The sequence below is a fragment of the Miniopterus schreibersii genome, assembly GCF_964146895.1.
Source record: "Miniopterus schreibersii genome assembly, chromosome: 5".
NCBI classification, from domain to species: domain Eukaryota; kingdom Metazoa; phylum Chordata; class Mammalia; order Chiroptera; family Miniopteridae; genus Miniopterus; species Miniopterus schreibersii.
In genome coordinates, this window is record NC_138106.1 from 46427779 (window position 1) to 46454262 (window position 26484).

General features: G+C 48.2%; 1 protein-coding gene across 2 annotated transcripts in view; it reads left to right on the forward strand.

Moving 5' to 3' along the window:
• Positions 1 to 2207: 2207 nt before the first annotated feature.
• Positions 2208 to 26484, forward strand: part of ITGB5 (integrin subunit beta 5) — a 102541-nt gene continuing 78264 nt past the window's right edge. Inside the window, exons 1-3 of one of the 2 annotated variants that reach the window (XM_081139432.1) lie at positions 2208 to 2744; positions 12625 to 12710; positions 21648 to 21852. In XM_081139432.1, coding sequence (XP_080995558.1) covers positions 2675 to 2744; positions 12625 to 12710; positions 21648 to 21852 — 361 coding nt within the window. In that variant the 5' untranslated portion in view covers positions 2208 to 2674. The remainder of the gene's footprint in view (positions 2745 to 12624; positions 12711 to 21647; positions 21853 to 26484) is intronic. The other variant, XM_081139433.1, reaches the window with a different exon arrangement.

The window sequence follows — 26484 nt, forward strand, 5'->3', positions numbered from 1 at the left end:
CCTCCCGAACGTGCCCCGACCAGGGCCAGGGATGGAGCCCGCAATCAAGGGACGTGCCCTTGGTCCGAATCGAACCCAGGACCCTTAAGTCTGCAGTCTGACGCTCTAACCACTGAGCAAAACCAGCGAGGGCCTAACCTTATTTTAAAACTAATAAGAAACAAAGTTTCTATGGGTTATCCATGCTCAAACCTCGAGAGTCAAACCCAATCCAACCAGTAGCCTCCTTCGGGCCCAGAAGCTCAGCAATAATCAGAAATGGGATGTTCCCAGTGACTGTGGGAAGTCCTGCCTTATCTCCCTTCTGAGGGGGCTGTTAGTACACCCTGACTTTGCTGATTCGAGAAAGTCAAAGCATTCGAAGGGCACTTTTACCCTCCAGTTTAATAAAAAGAGCGAAGGGTTCTTGGACAGGAAAAAAGCAACAAACCAGAAAGCAAAAGCTTCAGGGGAATTAGAAAAGGCATCTCCAAACCAGTTCTAAAATAACAGAATATGGAAGAATGTTGTCATCAGTTGGGATTCAGCGGCTTATGGCAGGTCTGCACAGGTTGGGAACCACCAGGTGGGATGGGATGAGCACAGATCCGATGGCAGCTCTTTCCAGGTGCAGTACAGGTAAATAAGGGGTCTGTGTTGGTCTGAACAGGGGACCAACGTGTTGGGGTGGGGAAGGTGATGCACAGAAGACCCGACACCACGGGGCCTTAAACTTTGAGGATGCTTGATAAATGCAAGTTATTATTGTACTTAATGCACTATTTACCCAGTTTCTGAGACTTGACTTTCTTCCATCTAATCCATCCTTTACAACCCTGCCAGACAAATCTTTTTAAAATCACCACCTGGCAAATGACACCACCCAGTTCAAACTTTTACTGGCCTCAAGTGCTTTATAATCATTGCCTCTCAGGGTTGGATAAGAGTAGCCCAAGGCCACTCTCCTGAGAGGCAGAAAACCCAAGAGAAACCCCGGGCAGCCTCTGCAGCACCATCAGATCAGATAAGGAGATATTATAGATAGAGTAAATGATATTTGCATGCAGGTTTAGGACGAAGCACTGGCCTTCAGGGAAACCTGGAGTTTTGCCTCTAGGCACAGTACACTGCAAGAACAGGTTTACTTTCTCATGCGTGGGGGCACCACCTCAGTAGGGTTGGTGGTGGTGTGTGTGTGGACTATTTACCTGGACTGCACCTGGAAGTGAAGGTTGAACTCCAAACTCCCTAATCTGGGCAGTTAGAACTATTCCCTGCCTGGCCCCTGGGAGCCATCTGTCCACCTGGTTCCTGACCTGCAAGGCCAGGTCACATTGCTCTTGACCCCTTTACTGCTTCTGTTTTTCATCAAAGCATTCTGAACTTTTGGACAAGGCACTTTCGGACACTGTCACTCCTGGCACATTAACCTCTCTGTGCCTCAGTTTTCTCATCCGGGTAACAGTGGGGTTGCCAGGAGCATCACCCGAGTTAACACGGCAAAGTATTTAGTAGAGGGCCCGACCGGCCGTGCGCCGCTTTCTTCTCCTTTCCAGTCTTCGCCCCTTCGCCATCCAGCTCCGCACGTGCCGCCAGGGGTCGGAGCTCCCCCTCCGCGCCCCTCACGGGCAGGTTCAGAGCCAGCTCGGGTGTGAACCGTCAGGTGGACTTTCGCGGGAGCAGCTGGATGCTTCTGAGTGTATCAGTTTGGCTCGACGGAACCCGCGGGCGCATCGAGGTAAAACAAAGACTAGAGGCGCATCGGCCAGTCGCGAATCCTCGACAGAGGCAAAACGTTAGCGAGGAAGCAGTGGGGTCCGCGTTTCCCCACCTTCTCCACCGAGCTCCTGGCCTCGCGATTACGCGCGCGGGCGCCCCGGTCCTTCCTCCGGCCGGCGCGGGGCGCGGGGCGCGGCTCTGCGGGGACCCCAGTACCTGCTCTCCCTCCAGAAGTCCCGCCTCGGAAGAACCCAGGCTCGCGGGGCGGAAGGTGTCCCGCCCCCTCCCGGTGGCTCCCAGCCCCCAGGAGCGCCGAGCCAGACCCCACCCAGCGACTTGGAGCCCCCGCCCCTGCGCGCCGGAAGGGACGGACACCTGGACCGCGGCCTCGGTCCCGGCCGTTCCCCGCGCGTGGGCGGAGCTGGCCCGGCCCGGAGCTCGCCCCGCCCCGCCCCGCCCCGCCCCGCCGTAAACTGACCGAGTGGCAGCCCGGCAGGGGCCTGGAAGGGGAGAGAAGGGGAGGAGAGAAGAGGGGAGGAAAGTGGAGCCTGGCGGGCCGGAGGGGGGAGCGAAGGGGCGGAGGCGAAGAGCACAGTGTGCGGCGCGCGGGGGAGCCTCAGCGCGGGGCGCGTCCCGGAGCCCAAGTTGCGGCCACTGAGCGGAGCCAGCCCCTCCCCTGCTCGGAGCCGCCGTCCGGGGCCGTCTGGAGCTGGGGCACCCTAGGCGTCCGGGCCGGCGAGCCAGGGCAGCGGCTGCCCCGGGACTCCGCTGCGAGCGCCGCAGGAGGGATGGTGGCGGTGGGGCGCGGGCCAGCGCAGCCGCCACCGACTCCCGCCGGGCCCCGGGCACTGTGAGTCCCGGCTGCGCGCCGGGCATGCGGCTGCGGCCCCCGGCCCTCGGCCCTCGCGCACCGGCCTGGGACGCACGCCCCCGCGGAGCCCGCCGCCCGCGCCGCCGCTGAGGCGGGCGCCCCACCATGCCGCGGGCCCCGGCGCCCCTGTACGCCTGCCTCCTTGGGCTCTGCACGCTGGTGCCCAGGCTCCCAGGTAAGAAACTTTGTTGCAGAAAGAAACTTTGTTGCGCGCAAAGCGGCCCGAAGGCGTCTTGGAGGGGCCGGGGCGGGAGGCGGTGCCTGAGGATGGAAAGCGTCTCCTGAGCCCTCCCAGGTGGGCGAGCTGCCTGGGCTCGGCCGGGCGAAGGGCTTCCGAAGTGCGCGCGCCACCCCGCGCAGTCCCGCCGGGCTGTCGTCGGCCGCCGGTCCCCTCCCGGGCTGAGGAGGAGCCTTCCCTTCCCGTGTAAACAGCCTGCCCGCCCGCTGACCCAGTCCCCGCGCGCCCGCGCCCAGGGCGGGGAGGGCCTCGGCCAGCCCGGAGTCGGGGCCGGGACGCGACACTCCCTGGCACAAAACGGCCCTTGTGGCCCGCGGGGGGCCGGCGGGCTTGTGGTAGGCGCCGAGTGATGTCGCCGGTGCCCTAGTCCCCGGACAGCGAAGGACACTTGGAGGTGCGAGACCCGGACGGCTCGTCTCCTGGAACTGCGGGCGCTCAAGGCCCTCTAGGGAGTCCAAGAGATTCACTGCGCCCGGGCCAACCAGCTTTCTTTAAAGGTGTAATCCCTCTGCTTCCTCCCCCAAGAAACCGCAAACCCGAGGGGAGACCCCGGTCCCTAGCCAAGGCCACACCTGGGATTTCCCGATCTGATTCCTCTGCCTGGCATTTTACCGCGATTTGCAAACATTCCTCGGTGCGGCACACCTCCCTAACTGCGGAGGATTCTGGAGTGGAGGTGGGGGGGGTGGGGGGGGAGGGGTGTGGGGTGTGTGTGTGTGTGTGTGTGTGTGTGTGTGTGTGTGCGCGCGCGTGTGTGCGCGTGTGCGCGCTAATACACTCCACACTGCCCTGAGCTGGCTGCTGTGTGTTACCTGCTTTAAGTTTTCGGAGTTGGGAGACGGCTGGATGGCAGTTAGAAAGCCAAAGGATGCTCTGTTGGGTGCCAGGCCTTTGAGACAGGGGAGGAAGCCCCAAACTTTCTCTTCCCGTCGGAAATAACTGTTGGCGTGCTCCGTTCACTTTCAAGGCCGAAGTACTTAGTTGCTCTTGTGAGCCTAGTGCCTGGCTGCGGAGGGGGGCAGGACAGTCTCCCCTACGGTGTCTGATTTACACGAAGGCAGTGGAGGTTTCTGTCTGAGAGCCCTGGGGGAGTCTCGGCAAACAAAAAACGTATTCAGGCCCTAATTCAAACTTAATACTGTAGCTAGGCTTCTTTTATGGGACACTAATCACTGCAGAGCTTGGAATAGATCAGTGGTTTCCAAACACCCATCTGGCAACCAGTGCCCATCACTGATGTTTTCATGGGTCCCCAGGAAAATGCAACTGAAAAGATGTAGCCTGTCTCATACCTAGGAGTGTATCTTTGCCAGCCAGTCCCCTGTTCACAAGGACTGTCCTTTAATTTTGAAATTCTTTTTTATTTTTAGTGAGAAACTCATTTTGTTTTAATGATTAAAAGTGGTAACAGAGGGTAGTTGTTTTTTTGTGTTTTTTTTTTTGACAAAATAAAAAATGTCTGGCAATCCTATATAAATTTCCCTGTTTTTTTTTTTTGTTTTGTTTTGTTTTGTTTTGTTCTGTTAATGTCCTGTGAAATCCAAAAATTAGGAATTGCTAAAGGAAATGACTTCTAAGTTCCCTTACAGCTTGACATTCTGTGGTTCTAATGAAACCTCGTATTTTCAGCTGCAAAGAATTATTTCAATATATGATTTTTCATTTGCGTCATGATTTGTTTTTTGAAGTTCATATACATGATCTTCATTTTTCGAGTGGGCCCAAGAGGGTGAAGTGACTTGCCCGTCCACCTTGTCTGTGGAACTCAAGACTTTTTAGGCCCAGTGCCCTTTGTCCTACCTGACACTTATTAAGTGAAAAACAACAACAACATTGAGCCATGGTGGTATATTTCCAACTCCTTCAGGTTTCCCTTTTCTTCTGCCCTTACCTTAGAGCTCAGCCAGCCCTGGTGGATCAGCAGAATGGTGGCAGAGCAAGTCCATCGCTGGCCTCCAGACCTGGTCATCTCCCTCTTATGCCCTGCAGCTTCCCAAGGTTCAAAGGGGCTGACTCACATCCCTGTGAGTTCTCCTAGTTTCCGGTGGTGCTGAGCCAACATCAAACATAGTTTGAAAACAGTTTTTCTTCTCTCTTCCTTCCCTTTTCTTTTTTTCTTGAAGCCCTGCAGATACTTTCTCCAGAATTTGTTTCTGTCTTGCTACTAGGAGCATGATTTGAAAGAAAACCCTTCCTTATCTAGTGAAAGAAAGAGATGACCTGCAGGGCCATGCCTGCCTGGGTGTCCCTAGACCATTAGCTAAGTTGCCGGTCCGTTGCTTTCACCACACTTTCATCTCCGTGCTTAATCCAGCTGGAAACAGACTTTTAATGTAAGGGTGCTCATTTCAAACAAGGCTCTGACAGGCTGACAACCCCCCACCCCAGGGTTATCTTCTGTTCTCAGTATTACCCCATGGTCAAGAGCCTCTGGACGGACCCTAGGACTGGTCTTTCCACAGGACCAAAGAAAGGTTTCTCTGGGGTGAGGCCCTTGCTCTCTAAGGAGTGGGGAATGTGCTATTGATCTTACTGTAGGACCAGAGCTGTGTTTGCTATCATAGTTTATTATTTTTTAAATGTTCTTTTCGTGATGCCCTGCAAATTCCAATGCTCTAAGTCCTAAGGGAGTCCTTTAGTCTATATTAGTGGACTCCTGTTGGCAGCCCTTCCCCCAGCCCACATTTCCTTGGTCTGTGATGGGGCTGTTTGGATTTGCCTGTGGGTTTGTGGCCCTCTTTAGGTAATCAGACACAGGTTTAGAAATGACTGGGACAGTGAGATGCACATAGGGGGCCTGGTGTGCGGACTGCTGTTTACCCTAGGTATTTACATTTTAGTTCACTCATCCTTGAATTAGGGGGCTTTACATAAAGGGGATTGAAGCAGAAGAGGGCAGGGTCTAATTAGCTTTAATTAGTATTCCTCTCTTGCCTGTTCTCCATGCTTATTTAGCTACTGAGGCAACGGAGAATTAAAATATCTAAGTGGTTGGCAAAAGGCCCTTTGTGCCTGCCTGCCCTGGTAACTACTTTTTCTTCTTCAGCTGGTTCGTGGACATATTCTGAGAAGTCTTAAGGATATCAGCAATGTGGGACAATTACACAGTACTTAAATAATAGTGTCCGTTCACTTGGTGGTGTGCGGCTGGGTTAATGGGGTAGGGGCTCTTTTCACAGGTATTTTCATTTGGCTGGGGCAGAGGGCTTTGGAAAGCCACAGCTATGGTTTGTTTTCTTTCTTTCCAGTTGGAATGGGATTAATGGTCTTTATAAACGTAAAGGAACACTTTATTTACAGGCACCCGTTGGTTTGTGAGGCTGCCTCTTCTGTTGAAAGCAGGGTTTAATTCCTCTGCCACACCATGAAAAGTTTGCTCCAAGACAGGCCTGGACACATCCCCTGTGGAGGATGTTTGGAGGGGGCTGTAGTGTGGCCTGTCCTCTCCTTACTGGATTCCCTCCCCCACCCCCACCCTCATGCCCACCCCCACCAGAGGTTTTCAGAGATGGTTGCTTGTCTCGTAGAACTGGGACCAGTTTCTGCACTTGTCCCTTGAGTAATTCTCCATTCTAACTCAGAGTGATCCTGTTAAAACAACGCAGATCATGCCACTCTGCTTAAAACCCTCCAAAAAGTTCTGCCAGTGCCCTGCCAGGCTCTCTATGAACTCTCTCTCCCTCTCTCTGTCCCCCAAATTCCTTACCACTTCCCCTCACACACTTCCCTCCAGCATCACCAGCCTCGTCCTGGCTGTTTCCCCGCACAATACCGCTGCTCCTGCTGCAGGCCCTTCCCTCTGCCTGGAGTACTCTCGGCCCAGAGATGCAGGGCAGGCTTTCTCTACCTTTTCTCAGTAGTTTCCCACTCAGCCAGTTTTCCCTGGGCATGCCCAACTAAAACTGCAACCTCTGGCCCCACCTTCTTCCCGTGTGCTTTCCTTCCTCGATTTTCCTCCTTAGCTCTCTCACCATCTAAGGTACTTGTTTACTTTGATATTGTGTATCTTCCCTACCGAGGGTGTCCCCAGCCGGGACATGAGCTCCATGAGGCAGGGAGTTTTAGCAGTTTTAGTCATCTCTCTAGCCTCTGTGCCTCGAACAGTGTTTGAATCATATTGGCTGAATGCATAGGTGAGCAACAAGTCTTGGTTGTGTGTGTGTGTGTGTTGGGGAGAAGGGGTGTCCCTTCCTTACCTCCTCACTGCCTTCTCCAAATAGTTTTGAGGTCAGGGACTCTGCATATAGCTTATTAGGAAGACACATTCTGGGGGGGAGAGAACCCATTTAAATGTTGAGATTTTGGGGGGATGGAATCTATGATAGAGACTGTTTAGTTGAATTGTTTGCATGAAGATGCTGAGGCCTGGGAAGGTAAAGTGACTTGCCCAAGGTCATGTGGCCAGTAAGTGGAGCTTTCATGCCCAGCATATCCTCTCCTCATCCCATAATTCCAGCCCAAATATCCCCTCCCCTGTGAAGGCTTCTCTGCATCCCTCTGGAGGAGCAGAATTGGCCTCCCCTTCCCTTGGCTCATAGCGCATACAGGGACTGGAGGGGGTCTGTCTCACCTGCTACCAGGTGAATTGGCCTGGTCCTACTTACCTTAGGTTCCTGATACAACCACAATAGTTGGCACTCAGTTGATTTCTCCCACTCCCACCTCCATGGTTTCAATGGCATTTTTAAAAATAACCTTCAACTTAAAAAAATAAAATAAAACCGGTTTTAGATTTACAGAAAAATTGAGAAGATAGTACAGAGAGTCTCATAAACCCATTTCCAGTTTTGCTTGTTATTAACATCTGATATTAGCATGGTACATTTGTTAGAGTTAATGTACCACATGGACATATTATTGTTAACTAAAGTCCATACTTATTCAGATTTCCTTAGTTTTTACCTAATGTCCTTTTTCTGTTCTAGTTTCCCACCAAGGACAACACATGACCCTGCGTTGTCCAGAATATTGCTCAGACCCCTTCCCTGCACAGATTACCCCCATTAGGCCTCTTATGTATCCAGAGTGTTTCTATGCCCTCCCCCAATTTTATTGAAAGGCAGCACTAAAAACACTTCTACATCTTGTCATTTATTTATTCATTCATTCATTCATTATTCCTCACCCCAAGGATATGTTTTTATTGATTTTTTAGAGAGAGAAGAAGGGGAGGGGGGAGAGAGAGAGAGAGGGAAACATTGATGTGAGAGAGAAACATTGATCGGTTGCCTCCCATACTAGCCCTGACTAGGGATCGAACCCACAACCTTTTGTGGTACGGGACAACGCTCCAACCGAGTGAGCCACCTGGCCAGTGCTTGCCTTTTATTTTTAACTCAGCAATATTATCAGAGTAAGCTTTTTTTTTAAAAAAAAATGTTTTTATTATTGATTTCAGAGAGAGGAAGGGAGATAAAAATACAAACATCAGTGATAAGAGAGGGTCATTGATTGGCTGCCTCTTGTATGCCTCTTTCTGGAGATCAAGCCTGCAACCCAGGCATGTGCCCTGATTGGGAATCCAACCCTGACCTCCTGGTTCATAGGTCAACGACTGAGCCCACACCCCAGTCTGGCCAGAGGAAGCTTTTTATTAGTATATAGGGAGCATGCACATTTTTTTTTAACAGTGCAAGTATTCCATTATATGAATTGATATTAAAAATTCCTATCTGTAACGTTGACATTGTTGGACGTTCTGCCAATGCCTGATGTTCAGAAAGGCAGTCTAAGATGTGAACTAAGATCCTTCCTAGGGCATGTTTATTTCTCATAGTAACATCTTTAAACCAGTGCTAGGTTCTGTACCGGAAATAATGTATTTATTATGTGACAAATGTGGTAGGTGTTCAGGTCATGGGGAGAAGCATGCCAGTCCCTTACCATCTTTTTTCCTTTTTTAAACAAGAATAACGAAATGTTTTTATTTTCTGTTGTCTTGAAAACAGTGACTAAAATGTAATTCAGGACTATATTTCTCTAGCCTGGCTTCTCACTTGTGTCATGAAGACGATGGCACAGACATTAACTGCTCCGAATAGCATGGCCTGTTACTGTTCGTGTGCTTGCCAGGGAGGGTGTGCACCCTGTCTCACCACCCAGCTGACTAGGGTCGTGTTTCCTCTCCCCCAGCCAGTAGGGCCGGTCCAGCTTGGTACTCACTTCTGTTGTCCCACTGAATGTTTTGGATCAGGAAACTTCAACTGCTGGGTACGTGCTTCAGTAGGTGTTGCTTGGCCTTGGACATGTGTGCTGGGAGAGGCAGAATGGAGGGAGGCCAGGCAGGAGGCTGCTGCAGGGATCTGCAGAGGGCCTGGCTTGGACTGTGTGGGGTGGAGGGGCAGGCAGGAAGGGTTGGATTAGAAGAAAGAAACATTTCATACATCTTGAAGGAATGATCGCCGGATATGGTGGCTGCCTGGATATGATTGATGAAGGAGAGGGGTAAGTCAATGAGTTTCGGAAGGAGAGCGTATTTTTAGATTATGGTTTGCAGTAAACCCCAGGCTTCGTAGACATCAAGAGCTGCAGGCAGTTGAAGTTGAGTTGGGAGTAGCCACTACGCAAACAGCAACTAAGAAAAGACATGGCCATCGTCTGTGCCGCCAGCGACGGTTTCCGTGACCTAGACACAACACTCTGACATCTGTGAACTCCAGCTGTTTAGCTTTTTATTCATTGCTTCCTTCTTTTCACAGTGCTATTGGTGCCGAGTGACTCATCCAGCCAAATCCAAACTGTCTGAAATATTAATAGGTGGAGAGAGGAGAGATGCCAAAGGGAGTGACTCTCTGGCACTGTGACCCGTATCAGCACACAGCCTATGCCGTCGCAGCCTGGAGTGCCTGGCTGCTGCCTGGTACCCGGCAGGCTGTGAGCTCTTGGGGAACAAGGCCTGGGTCATTCATCTCTGTACCCCTGGCATCTCCTAGTCCCATGCATGGCATGCTTAGTGCAAGTTTTCTTGAATTTGATTTTGTTCCCACAGCAACCTAATTCTAGAGGAATCATTTTGAGTGCAGTAAAATACTACTGCATGTGAATGTGTGATAATAAAATACAATTAGTAACACAGTATGACAGATATTTTACAGTTGTTCCATATGTTATCATACCAGATGTCTGTCACATTTGAGTCTTTCCAGTGTTATGTCTAAGGTCTCAGGCTGGCAAAGTAGAAGACCAGAGCCCAGTCTGATGTGGGTCAGAACTGAGGACCCTTGAGCCCAGGACCACCACCCCCGCCCCCACCCCCACCCCCACCCCCACAGTTCCCAGAGCTCAGTGATGAGGCCCTCCTAACTAGAAAGTGGTATTTGTGAATTTATATGGATTGGGTGTAGAGACATAAGTGAGATATCCGATCTCAGGTTTCTTTCTGACCAAAGGCCCATTGGAGATCTCTTCCAGAGGACACTGGAACTCACCGGTCATGTGGCTTTGAGTCTGGGATGGTGCTGGGACCACCAGGCAGGTGCCCCACGTGGGCACTTGCTGGCCAGCACCACCTCTGACCTCTTCCTGTAGACTGGACTCCTGGTTTCAAGTCAATCTTATTTCTCATGTTTTCATCTATAAATTGAGGTGACTTGACTAGCTCATCTTAAAACATTTTTAGCTCCAAGGTTCTGTAGTTCCGTGATTTCATGGAAACAATCTTATACACCAAAGCACATGGTTTGCTCGAGTGTGTATTTGACGAGCTGAGGGGAGAACAGGAGGAAAGTCACTTTCCTCCTAGATTTGATTACCACCCCCAGGTGGTGGTTCCTGACAGGTAAGGGGATTGGACCAAAAAATGAAACTGGCATTTTGAAACTTACCCTGCATGCATTCTCTTTTTCAAAGGTGCAAGTGTGTATTTAAAAGTCACCGCAAGCAGGAGGCAGGCAGGATTCTAAGATTTCCTTGGCCAGTGTCTGGCTCTTCCTGTTCAAACACGGTTTTGCACCATGGTTGGTCCCAGCTTGTCTTTCCTGGAAAGGGTGTTCTGAGTCCAGCACCGCACCCAGGGGGCCCTGCTGCAGGCCTGGCAGTGCGATGGTGACAGAGCAATGCCAGCTCCGTGTGTGTGTGTGTGTGTGTGTGTGTGTGTGTGTGTGTGTGAGGCAGGGGTCCCCACGGGGTGCTGGCTGGTGGGGATGAGGGGCCCAGGGCTCAGGGTTGGGGTCTGTGGCTGGTGAAACCATTGTTTTCACCCTCAAAGCCACCCTTCCTTTCTTCCCAGCAGCTCATGTCCTGCCAGTTCCTCCCCCCTTCTATCCAGCTACCATTCTATCCTTCTAGTGTCCCTTGGGGCCACACAGTTCGCTTCCTGTGTCTCCCAGTTTCTGTGGGTTTTTACTTCTAGTGACAAAGGAGAAGCAGGAAATTAAAATGAACACATTAGGGAAATGTTAGAGTTTCAGGATGCCTTACAGTAAATGTTGTTATGGTGTTTAGTGGAGATGGGACTATTTCCACCTCCCCGTGTCCTCTCTTCCACGTTACCCTTTTCGTCTTTTTGACTCCCCCCCCCCACCCCTGACTTCCTGAGCCCTTTTTTCCTATGGCTGGTAGCCCTGGGTTTTTCTTATTCTGTCCGTCATGCCTCTAGGCAGCAACCAGGAGAGACCAGTGGGTCTGTCTGTCTGTCAGTGTTGTAGGGACCAAATAAGAGTCATTTTCATTGGAGAAGAACCGTCAAGTTCTGCTCTTGGTCAAAAGAAGTCTGTCCTGATGCTTCAGAGAGGAAGGGAAAGGAAGGGATAAGCTTCACCAGGGAGGGCTGTGCTGCTGGGGGGCGGGGTGGGGTGGGTAGGAGTGTGAGAAGGGGGGTGAGTTAGGGCGCTGGGGTGGAGGGAGGAGAGGGGACAATGGATTAACCTCAACACCATGGGAGGTGTTGGGGGGAGGTGGCCTGGGTTTGAAATAAATAACTTTTACAGTAAAGAAGCTTCCTTCTAATCTTAGTTCCTGATTTTGTTTTAAGGGGGATGGGCTTTTGAATTTGATCAGATGCCTTTTCGTTACCTACTGAGGTGATGATATGGCTTGTCTTATTTGACCTACTAGTGATGTATTGAATTAATGGATTCTCTTTATCTTAGCCCAGCATTGTATTCCTGGGCTACCTTCTCGAAGGGCTGTGCTGGCTTCTTTTGGTGTACTGTGGGTTTGGTGTGACAGTGCCGGATTTAGGATTTTTTTTTTTTGAACATATCTTTATTGATTTCAGAAAGAGGAAGGGAGAGGGAGAGAGAAAGATTGAAACATAAATGATGAGAGAGTCATTGATCGGCTGCCTCCTACACACCCCCGACTGGAGATCGAGCCCGCAGCCCGGGCATGTGCCCTGACTGGGAATCGAACCGCGATCTCCTGGATCCTAGGTCGATGCTCAACCTCTGAGCCACACCCGGCTGGGCTAGGATTTTTTTTTTCTTATGCCTGAAGGAGACTCATCTGTTCTTTTTTCTTTCCTTTTTTGTACTCCTTTTTTTGACATTTTGACTGAACTAAATGTAAAGGGGCCTGTTCCCCTCAGTGAGGGAGAACTGCTGTGTTGTGGGAAAGGGGGTGGAAATCCAAGTGGTCCAGCAGAAGAAATGGGAATTGCTCACACAGGTGTGCCCGCTCAGTGGGTGCTTCAAAATGTCAGTGTTTATATTCAGCCCCTGAGCTTTAACCTGCAGTTAGCACTAGGGCCTGCACCCAGCAGCCTTACCCAGGCCCCTGTTCAGAAAGGAAGTGACCCCTCCTCCCATCCCTTTCAAAGGCCTCCTCCACAGGGATTATGGCCAGGGACTCATTGGTGCACCTTTATCTTGCTTTGAAGGTCTCAACGAATGCACTCGAGGGAGTGCCACGTCTTGTGAAGAGTGCCTGCTGATCCACCCCAAGTGTGCCTGGTGCTCCAAAGAGGTATGTGGGCGGGGGAAGCTGAGACAGAGGGGAAGAAGCACTGTGGGGGTGGGGTGGGGTGGGGTGGGGTGGGGTGGGGCTGGGCTGGGCTGCGCCACAGCGCGCACGTTCTTTGGATAAAAAAAGTATGTGCAGATTCTGCAAGCTGCTCTTCCTTTTTTCCCAGGGTGGTGACAAGAGAAAAGCTGCGTTTTTTGTAACATTACAAGTAAAATTGGGTCTCCAGATAGTGTCAAAAGTTTTAATTGTTTTAGGGAAGCAAGGTCTTCCTTTCTTTTTGTGGGGGAACCCGTTAGGACTCTTGTATAGTTTTCTGCTCTTTAGTCAGAGACCTGAGCTTGTGAAGTGAATTCATTGTGTAATGATTCAAAACATCCTGGGTGGGTGACATGTTGGTGGGTGCTGCTCATCTTAATGTGGCTTGAGGATGAATTGAATATCCATAAGCTGGCCTTTATGGAATGATTTTATTTAAAAATAATTGCAATTTCTTCAAACCCTATAGGAAGGGGCGTAAGTTTGGGGTGGTGATAAGCAGACTGCTCTCCTAAAGCAGTACAGATACAAGGTTGGTGGGCTAACTGGGAAGTGATTGATTTCTAAACTTCCCATCCTGAAGGAAGTTTCTGGGTCAGTTTTCTAAACTGTTTTTAGAACCGTGGGGCATAAATCCTTCTTGCACGAGTGCATAATTAAGGTTCTTTTTGAAAGAACGGAAAACTTGTCATTTGGACTGGCTTAGCCTCTGCAGTTCAGGGTGTGGTACCCGTCAGGGGGACCAAGAGTCGGCTTCTGGGAGGCCAGGCTTCTTTGCCGTGACACAGCCTCAGAGGTCTAGGGAGATCTTTAGCCTACAGTGGCTAAAAATGATCACGAGGGGACCCCTACTAGATACCACACACTTTGTGCACAGTATCTTTAAGCACAACAGCTCTGTTCGGTGGGTTAGGTAATACACCCATTTTATTGATGAAAAGTTGAGGCTCTGAGAAGTAAAGTGTCTCTTTCAAGGCCACATGATGTTCCAAAGCTGGAGTTTGAGTCTGGCTTCTTGGATTTCTGAGTCTGAGCTCTTTCCTGTAGGCTCTACTGCCTCTTACATGTGACTGCCCTAGAATCTTTTCTAGTAGAGAATAGGGTTATGGCACATGTATTTTGAGAGAGGAATCTTTGCAGTATGTAAACCCTTCATTGATTTGTGTTTAATTAGTGTCTTTGTAATGAACATTCTTTAAAACCTTTCTCTGGTTCTCTATGACCTGCAGGGCAAATCCAAGTTCCCACCTTGCCCACCTCCAACACGGGAGCCAGGGGGAACTACCTGCAGATCCCCAGAGCCATGACTGTGAACACTCTCCTGATTTTCCCTGTGGTGCTGCTCCTCCTGGAGGGCCTCGTAGTCCATACCTTCCCTGACCAACACCTTGTCTTCTAGTTTCCAAGAATCAGTTCAGACTTCATTTATTCTATGAAGACTTCCATGGTTTTCCCCTGAGACATCTGTCCATCCATCCATATTTGATATGAGAATGTAGGTTCTTTCTACCAGAATGTTAGGGCAGGAGTTTTATCTGTATCCTTCATTGCTGTATCTCCAGCACCCAGAATGGTACCTGACGCACAGTAGTTGCTCAATAAATATTGATTGAAGGAGTTCTTTAAATGGCTATTTACTGTGTGTCTGCATGTGCAGGCCATGGCCACTTCTTTGTCTCCCATACTCTGTGCTCCTTCAGTGGCACTTATAGTCTCTTATTCTGTTCATTTGTTCTCATGCCCATTACCAACTAAATTGTCATCTCCTTGAGAACCTAAACCATGTTTTTTTCATCTTAGCATCCCCAGATCGCCAGGAATCTGGCAGGAATTCGTCTTTGATAAAAGAGGCCCACTAAAAAGACATGGAGTTAGAAAACCAAAGTTTAAATACTGGTTTTGTCATGATTTATTCTCAGTTTCTTGATATGTAAAATGAGTGAGATATTTCCCACCCTCCAGCGTTATTGGGAGTATAAAGCCTCCAGAATGAGGAGTGAGAGTTATCCAGCAATCAGCTGCCATCACTGGGTATATTTTCTAGTGAAATGTGGGCAGTGGGATCCAGACACCAGGATCAATTTGTCTGTTGGAGGTTTTTTCCTTTCTTGTGTCAGTACTTCCATGAGTCTGTCGTCCTGATATTGACAGCGAATGACATTATTCCCAGGAGCATATCATTGTCCCAGCTCACACCCGGGTTCCTTCTCTAGCCCCTTGGGCTCCCTCTATGCTTGGATAGAGCCTTCATTCTTGGCTGCAGAACTTCTTGTGAGGCCTGCACCAGAATGCAGCTTCCTACCTTCTTTGGGAGTTAACTTTCCCCGGGGCCTGAGGGTGTTTCAGAGGATGGGGTCTGGAGAGTTTGGAATGGCTTTGATCCGTCCCTGCCCCTTAGCAAGACAGAGTGAGAGTGGCCTAGTACCGTCTTAACCATACATCCTGGGACATCTTCGAAGAAGTAACGTATCTGCCAAGAGCATAGGATGTGTGTGTATTGCGGGGTCATACCAAGTGGGCAGCATGGAGGGCCAGGTCCCTCACCATGTGGCTTCTGATCTTCGGGTTCCTGGTCGATGCATACATACCGCCCGGGATTAGTCCCTGCACACCAGCCCGGGTTAACCCCAGCACGCATCCCACGGGACTCCCCTGCGCTATATCCCACACTGACTTCCTTATTTTACTTGAGGTGGAGGTGGGGACTCCTTACATTTGACACCCCTCGTAACCTAACTCCACCTCCCAGTGCTGCCGCCTCCAGGTGTCCTCACGCACTGCAGCCCAGCCCAGCTTGCCAGCTCTCTACCCAGCTCTGCCGCCTGGCCCTATGAACCTGGCTCTCCTGTCTTTGTTTCCCAAGGTCACTTACCTGGCAGCTCCAGACTTACCCTCGGGCTTTAAGACCAGAGTTGCCAGACTCTCGCCTGCTCTGAGTAGGACATGCAGGGAGCTGCCTGTCCACCTGTCTGCACTGCACACCTCAGCCCCTGTCCCTTGTCCTTCGTGACCCCTGGGCTGTTTTTTGCCGGCCTCAGCCCTTGCTTCTCAGCTTGAACACTTTTGCTGTGTGTACTGCAAGCATAACACACAGCAAACCCAAGCAGCTTAATATCTATCTTGTCCCTCCTTTTTTTTAAAGTGGGAATTCTCCTCTGCTCTAAGATGGTCGGTTTCGCAGCCCAGCCAGCTGTAAAGAGGAATGTATGGGGAAGGCTTCGTGGGTGCCTCAGGGTAGCTCTCAGCACATCCGCCTATCTAAAGCCCAGTCTTCACTACGCCTGCAGCACTGAGAACTGGAAACAACCTAGCTGTGAGGCCAGGAGGAAAGGGAGGGTGGGTTTTGTGGACTAACAGCATGCTGGAGGCAGGGAGGCTGGTATGCCTTGTAAGGGGACAGTGGTCGACAGGTGGCAGGCCTGAGGGACCCATGTTTCCCGTGGGACAGAAAGCAGGGTTGGTGGGAGCGAGAGAGGAGGCAGAGGCAGGCAAGGAGATGGAGCTCAGGGCTTGGCTGGGGGAAGAGGGGAGGATCTAGGTGTGAAAGTGAGACCCCTTGAGGTGATGTGGCCTTGGGCAGCACAGGCTCCTGAGACACTGGAAAAGGAAGGACCCAGCAGGCAAGGCTGCTCTGTGGGAGCTGAGAATAGGGAGGCCTGGGACATGTGGATGGGTGGAGATAGGGTAGGGCGTGGAAGAAGCCTGGGGGAAGCCTGGGCTGGGGCGAAGGGTCTTTGCCTTGGAGGTAGACGTGGAGGAGCGAAGAAGTCAGGACTGGAGGCAGGAAAGTGAGAAAGGAGACGGAATTAGAGGCGGGGAAGCAAGACGGGCTTACTGGACCTTCCGGGAAATTATGGTGGCAGGGAAAAGTGGAGGAGACATTACCAATATTTCCTTTGAGCTGGGAAAAAATGAAAAAAAATGAGCATTTACTCCAGCTCACCACTAAAATATAGATTCGTTGAGAGAACATCTCTTTGTGGTCATGGAAAGGATAATCTTGGCCTGCTGTAGATGCTTTATATAAATATTTGTTCAATGCATTAACTCAGCCGACTGGAAGCTGACAGGGATTTCTCTAACCCCAGGCAGGAAGCACACATGGTAGCGTGTGGCTGGTGCACAGATTTTGGGTTGCATCACTTACCTTCTCTCCTCCCCCCAAACCACGAGCACTCTGCCAAGCCAGGACTGCAGCCTTGGCAGGTCAGACAGCCTGGCCTGGTCGTATCGCAGGGGAAGGCCAGCCTCAGAGGACAGCCAGCTTCCCGCCTGTGGCCACTTCTCTGCCAGGCTCTCCGCCTCTACACCAGTTTGCTGCTTCCCTCTTCATCCCAGGGATTGGCCTGGCTGCCTCCTTTTCTCCTTGGATTCCTCTTCTCCCAGGGCCTGCGGTTTCAAACAAACAAAAATCTGTCCTTCCCCCCAGAACGATCACCCACATCTTTTTAGCATTTTAGCCTTCAGAAAGAATGGGTGGGGTGGTCTGCAGATATAACGTAATGACTGGTGTGGCACAGACAGACGGCCCTGAATGCACTGGCCGAGATGCCCTACTGCTGTGCTAAGAGCCAGCTGAGCACTGGCCTTGGCCGCAGGAAAAGAGATTGTGATTAGCAAAGTGTACAGTGAGTCAGGTGTCACAGTGTTACAACAAACAGTAAACCTCATTATGTCCTCTGGGCAATGGGACAGAGAATAGAGAGGGGCAGGATGCAACGGTGTTGTAACAAATTAAAAGGATCTAAATTTGGAACACCTCCCTTTTCTTTTTTGTGTTATCTCCATATAGTGACTAAAAACCACAAAAGATAGTTCAAGTTCCTGTTCCCATTCTGTTGCTACTCTTGTAATTTGCCTGTAATGCAGTTACCCTATATGAGTCCTTTGGAGGATGGATGATGGAGGTTCTGGCGACCATGGACAGAGGCGTCCTTCATGAACTGAAGCCTCCTCAGCTTGGAGCACCAGGAGCGTCTGCAAGCAATTGAGCTGTGCCCATCAGAAGCCCATCCTGGAGCTAGTTTCCATTTTTCAGTGTTGAGCTGAAGTCGTCCCCCCACCTTCCATACTCACTTTTCTGCGTGAAGAGGACATTTGTCCTCCAAGTTTGCTAGGTGGCAGGAAGATCTCTGCATTTGGGGCAGCAAGCAGATACTAAATTCAGAGGGATAGAATCTGTGTGCCCAGTTAGTTTTCTGCTGTGGAATTCAGCAGTGGTCTTGGCTGAGATGAGAGGGTGACGATAAAAAAGAAGCTGAGGCCAGAAGAATTTAGACTTCTCGGGTGAACGTAGTCAAGAACTCAGGCATGTGGTCCTCGGATTCCTCACCCACAGAAGCGAGGGGCTGGCACCAGGCGATACGTCCACGGTCCCCTTCCCTTGGAATTTGCTGCATTCCCATGCCTGTCGAAGGTTTGGGTGTCAGGTCCCTGGGATATGAAGGCTCTTAGCACATCAGATGTTGGGATGTCATTCATGTGAGGAGGGCTTTCTTAATCACAAGTCTTCCTTTTCTCCAAGGATTTATAATTCGGGGCATCTGCTCTCATTGAATTTGGAGCTTGGAATTGTAGTTATTGAGACGTTGTCTTTATAATGTTTGTGTATCTGAAAGGTCATAACCATCACAGTATGTGCCCCTGGCCTCTGTGTTTTTGATTTCTTCTATTTAAATGTGCATATGTCCCTGTTTAAAATGAACTAGAAAGGAGCTCAGGGGAATAGAGGAGAAATTCTTGGGCTTGTGGGATGAACACTCTCTTTGGGGTCTGCAGCACTCTCTGTCCTATTCTTGGGCAATGAGAACCTATGGCTAGAAATTAGCCAGGCTTGTTTTCAGACTCGATGCCATAGGAACCTTCAACTGCAGTGGGAATCCCACTGTTGAGGTAGCTGCCTTACTCTCAAAAGCTTCTTCACACCTGCATGCCCAGAGGTGCCTCAGCTGGTATCTCTGAGGCCCTAAGGCTCTGGAACAATGTCAGGGTTTGACATATAGGTAAGGATGCCTCAAAGGCTGTTGAGCACATCAGTAAAACCATTGGGACTGCCCTAAGTAGCGAGGCACTGAGCTTTGTGCAATAGAATTTGGACAAACTGATGACAGAGACGAATGGCACTGAGACTAACCCTAACTTTGGCACGGGCGCCGTGACAGATGTCCCTTGCTGACGTAAAGCTGGAGCTGCTGGGAAGGGGGCGGCCCGGACTGTGTTGCTGCCTTGGTTGGCACTTCTGACGTCATACTGAAGTTGCAGATTTAATGTGGTCAGTGGTGGTTCTCGCTCCAAGAACCAGGTGACGAGGCAGGAGTTCACGGTCCTTCCTGCGGTGCAGCAGACTTCAGGAAAGCCATGCGCATTGAAGCTGAGGTTTTACCACAGCCTTGAAAAATGGCATTAAGAAGAAAGAGGGGGGATGCTGCTACCAATGAGGGGAATGAAGAGGGCTCTGCTCCTAACATCCTAGAGAATAAAGAAGCCCTAGAGTACAGTTGGAAAGGCCAGCTACACGGGCAAGGTTGTAACTGGCGCAGGTGTGGCCGCCTCTGAGATCTTCAGATCTGGGAAGGCTAACCTGGACTTTGAGTCTCCTGATGATTCCAGCAGGTCCATCTTTCCTGGCCAGCAGGTGGCCCTGTATGGGTCCTCCACCAAGAACTGGTAGTGTGTATCAAAGACCCCTTTAAGCGGGACAGCCAGGAGGGTCCAGGCAACAGGGGATCATCTCGATGACCAGCCTAAAAGCGAATGGCTGAGGCTATGGGTGAGGAATCAAGCAGCTGCCTCCTCAGCGTGAATCAGATTGGTTCTATGACCTAGCCTATTCCAGAGTATAAGCTGCTCGGGACCATGGGAGGGACAGCAGGGGTTCCCATCGCTCTCTGGAGAGAACAAAGATGCTTTCCTTGCCAACTTGGTGGCAGGAATCTGCACAGGACTGGGCAAGACGTGCACCTTGACAGTCAGAACTGGGCCAAGGATAAACAGCTCCTCAGAATTGGAGGAGCCGGCAGCAAGGCCCAGTGTGTCAGCCAGAAGTTCAGAAGTTCTCTAGCCAAGTGAGCTCCGAGCAGGCAAGCCCCTGAGCCCTTCCAGACCTGGGCAGCTAGTTAAACGTCTGCTTCAGACAGCTCAGGACAGCAGGGCGATAGCTGCAGGGCCCTCGGGAAGGGAACTCTCCCTTCCCCTGTACCTGGGCTTTTTTTATTGCTTCATTAGAATTGTTACATCAGAGGCAACCTTGACCACTTGGAACCCAGTTCTGGAAGCCCTAGCTTTGAAATCTTGTACAATTTTAAGGATAATCATTTTACGCTAGAATAATCATGTTTCCCACCTTGTTCCACAAGAGGCTGTGGAGTTGGTTATACTTATGGTGCAGTCCCAGAGGTTTTGATAGGCAAGATCTCCAAGGGTTCAATACAGGGGGAAAAAAAAATCCAGTTATAAAAACACACACAAAAGAACCCAGAAAACTCACAGAGGCTCAGAATAACACATCTGGTTTTACTTATTTAAAAAATACTACACAGTCTTTCTTCTTGACTTCTTGGTCTTGAATCTTGCAAAGACTCTGACATTGACCAGCCTCGGGGCATCCTAGACCACGACTGAGGGCGAGTCCCTCTGCGTGCTTGTGCTTCTGCCAACAGTCTGGCTTCTAACACGGCAGACAAGGCACACTTGACCCACTAGAGGCTTCCAGGCAAAGTGTTACCGAGGGGGGAGGAAGGTCAGTGTCCCGACTCCTCCAGCCTTTGTGTGGATCATCAGTACAGGCCTGGCAGCCAACCAGCGGGAGGAGGTGATCTCAGTTCTCACCTCTGTCAATGAAAGGGCATTCAGAGAGAATCCTGGGTTTGCTTTGCCATTTAAAAACGTCATTACTGGAAAATAATCAGTACTTACTGTCACCATATATTAAAACAAAGTATATTATTTCATTTTAAAGTTAACGGCCCAAACTCTTGGTGCCCACATTAGGTTGGTTCATGCTGATTCCCTGCTTCTCCTCATTTCATCTTAAGAAAAATATTTTTCTTATCGATGTGGCTTTATTGTTCAAACAGCAATAAAGAACAATTAGGGTAGCTTCTCTATCCTAATACCTCAACTATATTCATTTTAAAGTTTTTCTTTTGAATCCCAGTACAGATATGATTATATTTTCTGATTTTTTTCTTAGTATCAATGTTTTGAAATTTCTACTTAGTCTTTATAATCATTGGTAATGGCTGTGTCATCCATTGAGGTGATATACTGTGTTTCTTATGGTTTAGGGGTTTAGGTTTACAAATTTATAAGATTATACTATTCTCAACAACACTGCAGTACATATCTTACAGAGTTCCCCTTCATTTTTACTATTTTCTTGTAAATTCCTAAAGTGCACCTCTAGGCTAGAGGATATGATGTATATTGCCAGTTGTTCTCTCAATGGTTGTGCAAAGCTCAGTGCCTGCAGAATAGAGGAATAGACAGTGGACAGCTCAGAAGTTAACTCTTGATTGCCTGAGTGATGACTAACTCGGACACTATGTCTTTCAAAAAATTTTAGTTATACAGCTTCTGACCATTTCATTTACTCTCTCCTGCTGATCACGTAGACAGTTCAGCACGTTTTTAAAGGAGCATTTTGACCATTAAAATAATCATGAAACCAAACATTTTTATTATGTATTTATAGTTCACAAAATGCTTTCATATCCAGCCCCTCAGTCCACTTAATATCTGGTGTGGCATTTGGGATACAGATGATCATTTCTCCGTTTTCAGACAATGCAAATGGAAAGCAGAGAGTTCAAAGTCAACCAGAGGGTGAAGGTCCTACAACCTGAGATGTTCCGGAGAGACACCCTGACCACTTCCCTTCTCCTCCTCTGTTTCTTTGCTTAGAACTTCGGCAGCCTGCGGTCAGTCACCTCCCGGTGTGACTTGAAGGCAAACCTGGTCAGAAATGGCTGCGGAGGAGAGTTTGAGAGCCCGGCCAGTGTCACCCAGGTCCTGCGGAGCCTGCCTCTCAGCAGCAAGGGCTCCAGCTACGCGGGCTCAGACGTCATTCAGATGACGCCACAGGAGATTGCTGTGAACCTGCGGCCTGGTGAGTGCCCTTGAAATGGGACACGTTAAAAATGGAGACATGTGCCAGGGCAGGCTGAAGGCAGGAGCCAGGGGAGGGGCGTGGGAGACGTGGCCCAGACCCTAGAAGCAGCGTACAAGGCCCCTGTGGGAGGACAGAATATCTTTGCTATTTTTTTTAAATTGGTAAAATAGATGTAACATAAAATTTATCATTTTAACCATTTCTAACTGTGTAGTTCATTGGCATTAAGTACACTCACAGTGTTGTACAACCATCACCACAATCCATTTCCAGAACTTTCTGCATCTTTTCAAACTGAAGCTCTGTACCCATTGAATGGGAACTCCTCATTCCCTCTCCCCCAGCCTCTGGCAGGCACCGTTCCCCTTTCTGTCTCTACGAGTTTGACTGCTCTGGGTTCCTCAGATAAGTGGGCTCATACAGTATTTTTTGTGTGTGTGTCTGACTTATGTCACTTAACATAATGTCATCAGGGCTCATGCATGCTGTAGGATGTGTCAGAATTTTCTTCCTTCTTATATATTTATATTTATTTATAATATATAATGTAACTATAATATACTTAATTATACTCCATTGTATGTATATTCTGTATTTTGTTTATCTATTCATCCATCAGTGGACATGTGGGTTGTTTCCACCTTTTAGCTACTGTGAATAATGTTACCGTTCAAGTTTCAGGGAAAGTACTATTTCGGGGAAAAGTACTTTTTTCTGTCAGCAAATTCCATTTGAATCAGTGACATTCTAAAGGGACAAACTTTCAGAGTAGAAATATTTTGCTTTATGACCCTGGAGCCTCTGTAGGCCCTAGAGTTGATTGTGCTATAAGGAAACTAACAGATGTGCAGTTTGTGCTAAATGCTTGACCTACCCTAAGGTAGAGCATATCATTTTGTGCAGGAGGAGTAACCTGCTCAGGTTCTCCCGGTTGGAAGTGGTGACTCTGATTCCATCCCAGGTCTTTGGGACTGCAGGACTCAAGGTTGTCTCCAGTTCACCACTTTTGTTATCCAGTATTCTACATATTAGAATCATTGGATATCGAAGGATGGATGTGGGTGTGACTAAGTTAGGAAGGATTACATTGTTGAGAGAAGGCAGCTTTTTCCCCAGATTTCATTGATTTGTAGCTTTTTCTTCTATCCCATTGTCTGGGACACCGCCGGCAGTCACTATATCTAGATGGCTTTTTTTTAGATTCCAGGGCCGCTTGGCACAGTGAAAAAGCACAGATCTGGTTGGCCGTTCTGGGTTCTAGCTCTGCCTCTGTCCCTACCTCAGAGGCCCAGGGCAAGTTACCTGACCCTCACGTTCATTCCTCACAGCTATTTTCAGAGGCCTAAATGAGGCTTTTTGTATAAATGCACTTTAAAAAGTTAAAATTATTATTTTCAAAGAATAATGACCAGAGTTTTAGATTCTGGAATCAGCCAGATACAGGTTTGAGTAGGGATTCCCTGTGGGTCAGAAATGGATTTAGCACAGCTCTGCACATCGGAAGTACTGCATAATGCTGCTTGTTTTTGTTAATAGAGCTCTGAGTCATCATAGAGTTGAAAAATGTTTTATTTGCCTATTGAGTTATCTTGGAAGTAAGAAACCAAAGAAAGATGTTAAGTGGCCCTGCTGGATAGAGAGGCACAAGCTCCTGGACGGCCCAGGGATTAGTGCTGGGATTAGCTGAAGTTGCTATTTTTATGCGTCATCTCACTATGAGTGACACTTAGCCTTTTTGTTTGGTAAACATCAAGTTGAGAGGGAAGGAAGGGAGCCTTTACAAAGCTGTGTGGGTGAGTAGAAAAGTCAGCTGAGCCTTTATGTGGGCAGATGTTTGGTGACGTCCTTATGTGGAAAATAACTCATATCCTTATGTGCAGACAGGCTCAGGGTCAAGGGCTTTGACCTAGAAGGGATGTAGCAGTTGTGGTAGACTCTGGAGATATTGGAGCACTGTGCAGGAGAACAGTTATCAACTAAGGTGAACGATGTATCTCCGTTTTTATTGTAATAAGTCTAACGGTAACTTAAGGGAAATTTTTGAAAGATCCACTTCAACACAGTATTATTTTTCATTTTTACTAGATACTCTGTCTTTATTCATGTGTTCATATTTTTCATCTACTTATAATGTATTTATAATTGTGTATAGGTTTTACTCAATAATCTTTGAAATCAAGAACCAAAGTTCATACCTTCAAAAGAGTTTATTTTTTCCAGATCATCACCGACGGAGATTTTTATATTTTTGGAACCCCTCATCTAGAATTGTTCCCAGAGTAAATACCCTTCATGGTAGCAAATTCTAATTCTTTTTTATTTTTATTTTTATTGATTTTAGAGAGGTTGGAAGGGAGAGAAAGAGTAACACTGATGTGAGAGAGAGAGACATCGATTGGCTGCCTCCCGTACCTGCCCCAAACCCATGCCCGTTGGGTGCACCGGCCAACTGAGCCACACCTGCCAGGGTGGCAAATTCTTATGGTTTAGGGGTAGATTTAGTTTAGGAAAGAGTTGGAGGTCACACAAAGCCAGAGATATCACAGTTTTAATGCCAGTTTTAAAAATCAGAATTAAAGTGAGACTGTAAGGTGGAGAAATTGTTGTTTGGTTTGACTTTTCACCTGGCTGTTAAAACAACCCCCAAAGAGAAGCTAAGAAAGAGTGAGCAGCCTCCTTGGGCAAAGTTCTCTTGGCACTAAATTTATGCGCAGTCCTTATTTATGCATAAAGTTCAATGTCTGCGCAATTAAAGAAAAAAGAAATTCATTTTACTTGGTGTGGTCACATCTCCTGCTAAGCATTCGGATACAGTGGCTGGTATTATAAATAAAATGGAAAACACGATCCTGTGTTCATACCAAACCGTGTTGCGGATGCGTGTTCCTCTCTGGTCCTGTGGACAGTGTAGCGATGGGGGTCAAGGTGATGGAGGGGCTGGCTGCCTTGTGAAGACACCCACGTCGTGAGGATGTTTTAGTCTGTAGAGATGAAGACCAGGAGCAGATCTGGTGAAAATATGAATTCTTAAAGGTCAGAACCTTGTGAATATGTTTCTCAAATATAGAAATACTTAAAGCCAACAATGCCTCTTAACATTTTGAAAATGTTAATATTTAAAGAGAAATACAGGCAAATCCAGATATTTATTTACTTAGGGGAAGGAGAAAATGGTATGTTGCAGTTAGCGACATTGTCAGTTTACCAAGTGCATACTTACCTCAAAGCAGAGACCCCTAACTCTGGGGCAGGTGTTCAGCTGTGCAGTGATTTTTTTTCCCATTACGCCTGCTTAGAAATGCTTCTGTGTCTCCTCCCTTAGCCTGCTTCCCACACCTCATAATGGATGTTTGTTGAGTGCAATGTAATGCCAGCCTTATACAGACTAGCCAAGGACAAGCCTCACCATGAAATGAGACTTCCCCAAGGCAAAATTGTTGTTCCAGGATAAGCCTACAAAGAAACATTTCTCTCTACTTTAAGCAGGATGTTTTGTTTTGTTTTTATTTTCTTTCTTAACTGAGATATAATTCACATACTGTAATATTCGCTTTTTAAAGTGTACAATTTAGTGGTATGGAGTATATTTGCAAAGTTACGCACCATCACTGCTGTTGACTTTCAGAACATTTTTCTCACTCCAGACAGAAACCCTGTACCTGTTAACAGTCACTCCTTGTCTTCTCCTCCCCACCACATTCAGTCTCAGATGCCCACTGGGCTATTTTCTAACTCTGTGATTTACTTATTTTGGACAATTTCATTTAAATCAGATAGTATGTGGCCTTTTATGTCTGGCATCTTTCACTTGGTAAAATATTTTCAAGATTCACCCCTGTTATATCACATATCACGATTTCATTCATTTTTATGGCCAAATAATATTCCACTGGGTATAAATAGATATACCACATTCTAGTTGATAAATAATTTGGGCTATTTCCTCTTTGGGGCAATTATGATGAATGCTGCTATGAACATTCATGTGCAAGTTTTTGTGTCGACATATGTTTTCAATAATCTTGAGTATGTAGCTGGGAGTAGTATTGTTGGACCATGTGGTTGTTCTGTGTTTAACTTTTTGAGGAACTGCCAAACTTTAAGCAGGATTTTGTATAAACACAGGATCATGTTTTCCATTTTGTTTTCAATCCTGAAAATGTCAGGATAACAATCTTAAAAAGGCCTTAACAGGGGACATAAAACCCTTAAGAAAGGACATAAACTTTAGAATAAAGTTTATTGAGATGGTAAAAAGCTAGATGTGGAGCAATTAGAAAGGGTTTACTTAAGTCATTGTTTGCCTCAACCGTTAGCCTCTCTAAAATGACCCTTGATTGATAGGGGGTGTGTGTGTGTGTTTTAATTTAAAGCTTTTTATTTTTAAATAATATAGCACAGCACAGTGGGACCTGGAGAGTATTATGCTAAGCAAAATAAGCCAGTCAGAGAAAGACAGTTATCACATGATCTTACTTATATGTGGAATCTAATGAACAAAATAAACCAATGAACAAAATAGTTCCAGAGACATAGAAGCATGGAACAGACTGACGAATCTCAGAGGAAAGGCGGGGGTGAGTGGGTGGGGAGAGATTAACCAAAGAATTTATATGCATATACGCATAA